Source organism: Phascolarctos cinereus, unplaced genomic scaffold, assembly GCF_003287225.1.
Source record: "Phascolarctos cinereus isolate Bilbo 61053 unplaced genomic scaffold, phaCin_HiC Scaffold_4;HRSCAF=312, whole genome shotgun sequence".
Classification (NCBI taxonomy): Eukaryota; Metazoa; Chordata; class Mammalia; order Diprotodontia; family Phascolarctidae; genus Phascolarctos; species Phascolarctos cinereus.
The window spans coordinates 212,616,643-212,626,980 of record NW_027555847.1 but is presented as its reverse complement, the minus strand read 5'-3'; the positions used below and the strand labels follow the sequence as shown (position 1 = coordinate 212,626,980).

The following is a 10,338-nucleotide window of genomic DNA, read 5'->3' as shown; positions in this document are numbered from 1 at the left end:
GCATATATTTTATGTACAGAGTAAGGAGTGTGCTGGAGCCAGTTCTAACTGGCTGCCAGAGTTGATCACTCATTTTTCAATGTGAGTATTTACACCTTGGCTTGATTTACTGTTTTGTTGATTGTCTACACTTAGGAAAATAGTGGAGAAAAAGTTAATACAGAATGAACTTGAAAGCATGTCATGTAAACATTTGTGGAGAAGAGGGGAGGTTGTTAAACACTTACCACCATATCCTTCCTTGTATGTGTACATATTTATCCCCTGATAGAAGATAAGCTTCTCGAGGGCAGAAACTGTCTCATTTTTGTCATTTCCCCAGCACCTAGCAAAGATCCTGACTGAAACATAGTAGGCTATTAACAAATGCTTGATTGATTGAATAACATTTCATAGGATCATAGGATCCCAGATTTAGAGCTAGAAAGGATCAAGAATCTGAGGCATGAAGAAGAGAAATGATTTACCCGGGATCATATAGCTAGTAAATGTCTAATGGGAGGGGAAGGGATGTCAAAGATTTCTATTTTTCTTATGAATGAATGAGAGCAGAGAAAATGGAGACTATTTGTCATAATATAAAGTTCATGTGCTTAAGAAGCCTAAAGGAAGGTAAAGAAACAAGTATTTGTTAAGAAACTACCATGTGCCAAATGCTTTACAAATATTATCTAACTTGATCTTCGTAACAACCCTGGGAGGAAGGTACTATTGGTATTCCCATTTTAAAGACGAGGAAACTGAAGTAAACAGGGTTAAGTTACTTGCCCAGGGTCACGCATCTAGTAAAATGTCTTGAAAAGCTGCATTTGAACTCATGGCTTACTGACTCCAGGCAGCTAAGTGGTAGAGCAAGGGGCGTGAAGTCAGGGAGACTGATCTTCCTGAATCCAAATCTGACCTCAGACACCTACTAGCTGTATGACGCTAGGCAGTTCACTTAACTCCGTTTTCCTCAGTTTCTACATCTGTAAAATGAGCTGGACAAGGAAATGGCAAACCCCTCCAGTATCTTTGCCAAGAAAATAGAAAATGGGGTCACAAAAAGTGAACGTGACTCAAAAACTGAAACTTTCCAGCTTGTCCTAGGTAAATTGCAGAAAAGAAGCCAGATTTCTTTCATTTTAGACTTATTTTTACATCTGAGAGGTGACACAGCCCATTCTCAGCATAGAGGGAAAGGTAAAGGGAATTAGTCATTCACTAAGTATGTATATGAAGTGTCTACTATATGTTTCACAATGTGCTAAGAACTGGTGACGTAAAAAAAAAAATTAAGCAATCCCTGGTTTCATTATACCAGGAAAGAGAACATGTAAATAGATAAGTGAATGCTGTGGATATATACAAAATTAATCAATAAATAAATTATTAAACAACACATATTAAACAACTACTGTGTGCAAAGTACTCTGATAGACTTTGGGATCACAAAGAAAAAAATGGAAATAGTCTTTGCCCTCAAGGAGTTTAAATTTTATCAAGGAGATACAACATTCATTTACAGATATATATAAAACTGATATAAGGTGATGGAGAAGGGGGAGGGTAGGAAGAGGAATGAGCTCCTGTGTGGGGAGACCATGAATAAGGAAAGAGCTCTAGAAGAAGTTAGCACTTGAGCCTTCAAGAGAGCTACCTGTTTGTTCTAAGAGATAGAAGCAGGCCTGTCAGGCGTGAGTTATGGCCTGGGCAAAGACTTAAAAGCCAGGAGATAGAATTTGCTTTATGGAAAAACAGCAATTAGGCCCTTTTGGCTACAGCAAACTGAGTTAGGGGCAATAATCTATAATCAAACCTGGAAAGATTGTTTGGAGCCAGATTTTGAAGGGCTTTAAATGCCAAGTAGATAAGTTTGTATTTTGTTGTAACAGCAATCGAGAATCACAGAAGCTTCCTGAGCGGAAGAGTGTTCTGGTTACATCTTAGCTTCAGCAATATCAATTCCAACTTTGTTGAAGGCTAGATTGAAGTAGGGGTGGGAACTGTATACAATAAGACCAATGAGAAGGATACTGAGATTGTCCAGGTAAAAGGTGGGAAGAGTCTGAACTAGGGATGTTGAACAAAGGAGAACTGACAATTCTGTAGTTTCTCCTAAGTTAGTACTTGACAGTGTGATTTTGTTATAAGTACTATGAATTCCCAGAACAATATTCATAATTAAATATAAAAACTCTTTCTGGTTTACAGTGACAAATGCTATTAAAAGAGAATCTGTACAAAGTTATTTTGTTAACCTTACCCTATAATCAAAAGGGTAATTACAGCGACCATCTAAGAAGTTCACTTTAGTTTTTTATTGGGGTATGTTATTCTTTATCATTTCTGGATTTAAATAATATTGCTGTACTGTGAATTGTTAAAGGTTAAATTCCTAATACTTATTCCACCACTCAGCTGAGTTTCAGTGGTGCATGAAATGATTCCTATTCATTAGAAGGCGTTGTAGGATGTCACAATATGAAAGGTGAGAGAGAGAAAGAAGAAAGAAAGAGGGAGAGAGAGCGAGAGAGCTATATATGTATGTATAGTGAATGTCATTTTTTATTATCATTAGTTGTAATTCTGGTAATAATTATAAACTCATAACTCACATATTGCAAGTGCAACTAAGATGTTAACTAAAGAGATATACTAATTAAAATCTTTCATTTGTTACATGGTATTATGCTATAGGATGTTTGTATATGTATAGATGATTTTTAAAAAATAGTGAGAGACTATTAGACTAATAACTGAACCAAGGCTAAGACTTTTGAGATACCCTGTATCTATCAATGGATGGACTTGTGATTTCACAGGTGCAGAGAAAAGATAATGAACCAGCAGAGATGTGAAAATTTGTACTTTGTGGTCCTAGAAAGCTGCCTAGGGAAATGAAAGGTATATGATTTGTCAATGGTACACAGAACTAGTTTGTGTTAGAGGCATGACTAGAACCCAGTCTTCCTGATTCCAAGACCAATCCTCTCTATGGCTTTTCTTGCTATGTATATAGTACGTATAAACCACTATATTCTATAGAATATATTTATAACCAGAGTTTTTTAATACTATAGATCAGGTGAAGAGGGGAAAAGCAGCTTCAACAGCTTAAATCCACCTTTCCCTTAAGATGTAATGAGTTTTGCTTAACAGACTAAGTGCTGTTTCTAGGTGCTAAGTACACCTTTCCATCTCCAGGCTCCATTCATTTTACAGCTTCCAAAACCTGATAACAGAGTCCTTCCTATGTAAGAGTCCAATCTGTGTTTCTGTTCTAAGTCCAGTGTCCGACACCTCTTACATTCTGACCTCAACATAACAAATAACAGAGATTTCATTGTGTGTCTTTCCCTAGTGAACTGTACATACTAGATGTAATTTCAATACCTGCCACATTCAGAAATTTTTTAGGAAGAAATCTCTCCAAAAAAGAGCTCCTACCATTCTTTGTCTTCCTTTTAAATGTTCTATTTTTATTTAAAGAACCATCCAGTAGCAGAGTTTTGTTTCTTTTGTTAATTGGGAAGGGGATAAAGGAAGAGGAGTACTTCCCTCTGGCCTCTAGCCAAAATCCTCTAGCGTTCAAAGTCCCTTTAGAACCTAGCCCCCTCCTATTTTCCAGTCTTTTTACACCTTGCTACTCAGTTACTCTTCAATCTAGTACCACTGGCCTCCTTGCTGTTCCCCTAACAATCTCCCAATTCTAGGCATTTCCTCTGGTTGTCTATGTCTGGAAAGCTCTTTTTCCTTATTGCTGCCTACTGACTTCCATGACTTCCTTTACCCCAATTAATATTTCATCTTTTACCAGAAGCCTTTGCCAATCCCTCTTAATTCTAGTGTCTTCCCTTCCTTATTTCCTATTTATCATACATATAGCTTGTTTGTACGTATTTGTCTGCCCCAGTAGATTTTGAGGTCCTTTTTTTTTAGCCCCATCGCTTAAAACAGATCCTGGCACAGATTTATTGAATAACTGAGTACCTACCTGCCCTAGGTTAAGCACTTGCCAGCTCCAACCGTAGCACAATACAATGGCTCCTTATCCCATTCCTCCCTTTACTTCTTCGCCCTACTTCCAAACATTTCTATCGGAATTTAAAGCCAAGTTAAGTTGTTCACAAATGCTTTCTCCCTTCAATTTTATCCTTAGAAGAAGATGAGAAAAGGCTCACCACCCTTAACCCTACTGTATTCAATTTCTTCAACTAGTCACCAAAAAGAGAAAAACAATATTAAGTCTAATTTTATCGGCAGTTGCCAAGAGCATGCTTTTCTCCCTTCCCCTCGCACACAAATAAGTACTGAAAATGAGAGAAATACACCTAGTGAATGTCTTGTCACAAGTTCACTTCGAAGATCTTAGGAACCTTAGAGACCGCCTAATTCAAACTCTTCGTTTTACGGATAAGGAAACTGAGGCCCAGAAATCGAATAATTTGCCTATTGTCACACAAGTCATAAATGGAGGAACTGAAGTTTGAGCCCAGGTCTTCTGACTCTACACCCATTTCTCTCCAATGTACCACACAACCTCTCCAGACAGGAAAAAGTGCTATCTTTAGTGTGGGTGCACCCTCCACCCATGCGGATAGCAGCCCCTCTCTGCCTTAGTACATATCTTCTGGAGTTACAGTAGCAAAAAACAAACAGACCAAACGACTTGAACAGTTCTCTGGACAGGAGCCTCACTCTCTGGTTGACCTCATTGTGTTTACATTTTAAAAAAAACTTTTCCTTTATAGCTTCGGCACATATAAAGATACATTCCTAATCTTGGCTTCTATGTCCCTCTGTGCATTTGGGTTTTCAGCTCGAAGAGTGAGTGGTAGGGAGTTGGAAGGGTGAGTCAGCACCCTCTCACCCCTATGAGAGGAACTCAAGATGCTTTAACAACACTCCCCACCACCACCATCCAACAAATAAAAAATAAAAAACTTGCTCAGTGCCCCTAGGACGGCTCTCCCAGGGCAGGAGCCTGAAGAAAGCGCATGCTGCAGTTTGGGAAACTTAGAGAGACCCTGGCACCGCCAGGCTCCAAGTTACTGCCCTCTGGACAGAGTTGGCGCGGGAAAAGAGCGGCGAGCCAGCCGCCTTCGCTCCCGCCCTCCGAGGGTCCCTCCCCTTAGCCGTCCTGCCCCAGGTGCTCCTCGGGATCCCGAGGGTCCTGAGGCCGGGGGGAAGGGGGCAGCCCGGGCCTGTGCCGGGGGGTCGGGGTGCAGGCCTTGGAGAGGGAGCCCTGCGCACGGCGAAACGCACCGGGTGCCTCCCGGGGCCGGCCGCCCCTCCCGGGCCCGAGGAGCCCCGGCCGAACTAGGCTCAGCCCCAAGCCCCGGGCAGGTAGGGCCAGGCCGGGCCCCGCCCCGCCCCGCCCCGCCCCTCCTGCGCTCGGGCTGCCGCGTCAGGCTGCTCCGCCCTTCCCGCTGCTCCCCCCCACCTCCTCCTCGTCCTGCTCCAGCTCCTGCTCCAGCTCCTGCTCCCCCTCCTCCCGGGCTGGCGGCGGCAGCGGCGGCGGTAGCAGCTGCAGCTCCAGCTCCCAAGTTTTGACAGTTTCGCTGGGGGCTCCGGCGGGAGGGAGGGGCGCCCCGGGGCGGGCGGCGGACCGCGCGGACCCAGCCTCGCTCCTCCTCCTGCTCCTGCCTGCCCGCACCCTCATACTGTCCCCTGCCCGCGCTCGCCTCCCAGAGGCACGCCGTACGGGGAGACGGGAGCGCCCCCGGGCCCTCGGCCTCAACTCAAGCTCCCCGGGAAGGCGGCGTGGCCCCGGACCAGGGAACGGCACCGCCTCCTTCCTCCTCTCTGTACCAGAGGCAGGCACTGAGACTCCCGGCTGAGTCGCAGAGACACCCGCACCATGTCTCGGGGTCCGGAGGAAGTGAGCAAGCTCACCGAGAACACCTACCGAGTAAGGAACTGGGGGACCCGCCGTGGCAGGGGAAGGGGCTAAGAGTGGTGGGAGGGAACTTTTGCGGGGCTCTTCGGGAGGATTGAAGAGAGACCCTGGAGCACTCGAGGGATGCCCAGAAGGGAGAGAAGGCGGGGAATCTTCCTGGGGTTTGTAGATTGATGCAAGACCACCTTTTGTGTCCCTCGTTAGTGGAGGAAGAACGGAAACAGTTCTCCCAGCCCGGAGTTGTCTGTTCTCTCCAGTCTGGGCTGGGGGTAATAGGGATTGAAATGGAAGGAATGGGGCGGGGGTAGAGCTGGGGGGAGTTGTTGGGCGGTGAAGGAAACTGCCTTTACCTATCTCCTGGAGGCTCAGCTAGGAAAAACTCAAGTCTTTCATCCCCACGGCTGGGTTTTGTGGCACAAATTGCTCCCACATCTACTACTTAAGGGACGCGATCCAAGACAATCAGACTCCCTTACATTAGTCAGAGGGTGACTTGGATTGAGGTAAAGAGCCAGATTCATCGTCCCAAGAGGTAAATGTTGATCAAGGCAAGGATGGTACTTTCCAGCAAGATTTTTTTTTCTACATAAACATTTATAAGAACTCTGGATTTTAGGGACATAAAACCAATCTTTTTTTTAAAGTAATGATAATTAATTTTCTGTGAGAAACTTAAACCCTGGAAAAAGGAGCTTCCCTTGAAAATTTTCCCATTTTTCAGCAACCCACATCCAAAATTATAGTTAAAACACATTAAGGTCGCAGTGGCATTACTATTCCATGTTTTTCAGAAGCCGAAAAAGGCATCCAGTGTCTAGTCTTAAGAAAATAATACTCGCAAGAATGTGAAAGAGAAACTCCCCATTTAATTAAGAATTGCCAGGTGAGCAGTAGCTCATTTGTAGTTCCTGCAGCTGAAAAGGCTTTATTGTAGTACACTCATCCTGTTGGATTTTACTAAAGTGGCAGTTAGTCTACTTTTCAGTGGATCTTGAAACACCCTTTTCTTTTTATACCTTCCCTCGTGTTAAGCAGGTCTTTGATAAATGCCGATTGTGATTGTGAAACATTTTGAGTCAACAAAAACTCAAGGTTTTAATAAAGTGGATGTTCCTTTTTTACTCATGACTAACATTTGTGTTTCTTGAGGATTTTAAAATATTCAATAATCTATTTTACATTTGTATGAGCATTTTTCCAGAAACAGAAACTTATGGTTAATGATCTATTCAGTAATTAGATACTTTTAAGTTTTAAGTATTTGTAAATGAATTCCTTTTGAAATAAGATATACACTTAATTATTTATAGACTGCAAAGCAACTTTTGTTTTAGTTCAGGGTATAGATATAACAACTTTTTAATATCTAGTAGATTCAGATATATGACTTCCCTAAACTCCATAGATTTTTTTGAGGCCTATGTAATTTTTTTTTTACCCCAAGACTTAGTTTGTGTTGCCTAATTGTATTCTTAAAATAAGAAGGACCTTTAGTCTTTTTCCTGGGGTAATGTGAGAGACTAAAAATGTTTCCATAATTTAACTCCGAGGATCCCAAAAACTACACTGCTTTTTCATATGTGTGCACAAATTGTACCTACAGTTAATTTAAATTGTTCTTTTAATTTTTTTTAAACATACCTTTAGTACACATTGATTCTGTACAGTACTGTCCCTAACTGAGCTACTGTTGGTTGGTATCAAATGAAAGGGCTTGTTTGAGAAAATACTCTGTGTGTGTGTGTGTGTGTGTCTGTGTGTGTATGTCTGAGACAAATACCTATGGCTGATGGATTTAACAAGGTCATACTTCGGGGCCCATTAACCTTGACCAGATTGCTTCCCTTATAATTATGTTCCCTTTCATAGTTGGCAGGTTTTTAAATTTCCAGAGACTTGAATGTTAATATTTTATACCTAAATTGAAAAAAATATTTTGGGTTAAGTCAATATATTGATGATTCTGTAGATATATGTGAACATGGTGTGACTGTGTGCCATATACATTTGGCATAGTGGATAGAGTGCTGGTCTTGGCATCAGAAAGATCTTGGGTTCAAATGCCACCTTAAACACTTATTAATGTCATCTTGTGCAAGTCACTGAACCACTTTTGGCATGTTTCCTCATCTGTAAAATGAGGGGTTTGGATTAGGTGACCTCTAAAGTTCCTTCCAGCTTTCAATCTGTGATTTATGATTCTATGAAATAAATGCCTATCCTTCTGGAGGCAAGGAATAGTTGCCATTCAGCTTGATTGATGACTGATTGTCAAGAAGGAAAAGTTTTCACAAGCTGTCTTCCATGCACAGAGTGGGGATGGGGTAGAGCATGAATATGAATCTACATATGTCAAACTTTTTCTATATGTTGGTTAGGTCCCCCTCTCTTTGTATTCTTTGTTATAAGGAATAGCCCTCTGGGAAGGTAAGGGATATGTTGTATTCCCTGTGCTTTGCTCCTAGCAGGCACCTAATAATTGGGTTTTTAAAAAAATGTATTTATCCATGTGATATAAAAAACAAAAGATATCAACAAAGTATATTTTAAAACTTAGCATGCCCTCATTCTATGACATTCTGTCATTGTTATACAATGACATCTAGATGGCACTGGCCCTGAAGTCAGGAGGATCTGAGTTCAAATCCTGCTTAAAAAACTTAGTAGCTTTATAGACTAGGTAACAAAATATGTACAAAACTCTAATTTTTTTTAAAGGTTGTAAACCTCCTCGGGGGGGGGGGGGTACAGGAAAGGAAGGAAAGGAATAAGCACTTATGTAGTGTTTACTATGTGCCAAGCAATATGCTATGCATTTTACAAATATTATCTCATTAGATCTTTTATAACAATCCTGTGAGGTAAGTGTTGTTATTATTCCCATTTTACAGTTGAGGAAACTTCGGCAGAGGTTAAGTGACTTTCCTAGAGTCACACAACTAATACGTGAGGTGAGATTTAAACTGGGGTCTTTCTGACCAACACTCTATCCAGTGCAGTCCCTTCATATTGCTAAATCTCTCTAGGACCTTGCACATATCTAAGCTGAAGAAATGTTTGATGATAGTGAATTTTAGTCATTTTTTTCCTCAATATTTTGGGTCTACATTTTTATCTAGTGTTTGGGAGTGGGAGTCTAAATTTACCATGTAAAAAATACCAAAACAGTATCGTCCATGCAATATAAAACAAAAGCTGATCATGGATGATTTCATTAAACCATGACTGTCCCTCACTTTTTTGCATGTACAGATTGGAAGCCTTGAAAACCTTCATTACTCATCCCCTGTATTCCCCATAAACAAATCAGAAGCTAAACCCTATTGAAATGAAAATTCGTATGGCATGGCATCAGTAGGAGTGCTTATTATAATTCTTTTAAGTGTTTTCTGTGTCCTTTGCATTACCCGCCAAGCTACTATATCTTTATAATGCACAACACAGCATAAGCAGGTGCATTTACAGAAGCCAGCTCCAGTATGTGGTTTGCCGAAATGGGTTTTAATTTCTGTAACTTTAAAGAAACAAATGCTCTAGAGGAAGAGGAAGATTAAAATGACCCTTCTTTGTCTAGCTATCAAATATCTTTAAATATGTATTTGCTGTTTTTTTTAAATGTGACTGTGCAAGTATTTAAGATGATATGTTATTCTCACAGATTTAGGTTAGGTTTAAAGTTAGAAGGGAGCTTAAAGGCCATCTATTCTAATTCCCTTTTTTTACAGATGAGGAAACAAAGTGCCTTGACTATGGCCATTTTGTGGTTGAGTCATTTAAGTCATGTCTGACTCTTGTGACCCGATTTTAGGGTTTTCTTGGTAAAGACACTGGAGTGGTTTGTCTTCTCCAGCTCATTTTACAGATGATGAAACTCAGGCAAACAGGGTTAAGTGACTTGCCCAGGGTCACACTGCTAGTGTCTAAGGCTAGATTTGAATTCAGGAAGATGAGTCTTCCTGACTCCAGGCCACTTAGTCACATAGCTGCCCAGACTAGGGTCAATAGCTAATAAGTTTCAGAAGAAGGATTGATGGTAGGTCTTCAAGCCTAGCACTAAACGCTACACCTTCTGCGTGTTCACTGTCAGGAGAATTTTCATGATAATATTTTTAAAACAAATGGAAACTAATGAACACACCAAAATGTTAAAGAAGTGTACTATTAAAAATAAATGCAAGTATTTGTCAGGTCAAGTGTTTGGGGATTCTAATGAGTTAAATTCTCTACCATACCCTGAATTTGCCCTCACACACTGGCTGTATTGCATGGTTTCCTGATGAATATACATTACCTTAGTGACACTTATAGGAAACAAAGCTTGAGGGTGAAGTAGCTTGTAATTAAACAGAGCTAATATAACCTTCCTAGAAGTTAGGTGTTGAGGAAGTCTTTGATAATTTATGGGTGTGGCATCATCTAGCCACTGTTTTTAGTGCTGTCCCTCCCATATACTAAGG

The 10,338-nt window shown here is 41.1% G+C and overlaps 1 protein-coding gene across 1 annotated transcript in view; it reads left to right on the top strand.

Moving 5' to 3' along the window:
- The first annotated feature begins 5,462 nt into the window (after positions 1–5,462).
- Positions 5,463–10,338, top strand: part of BAIAP2L1 (BAR/IMD domain containing adaptor protein 2 like 1) — a 131,243-nt gene continuing 126,367 nt past the window's right edge. Inside the window, exon 1 of the mRNA XM_020965294.2 lies at positions 5,463–5,893. Within this exon, the coding sequence (XP_020820953.1) occupies positions 5,843–5,893 (51 nt within the window). The 5' untranslated portion in view covers positions 5,463–5,842. The remainder of the gene's footprint in view (positions 5,894–10,338) is intronic.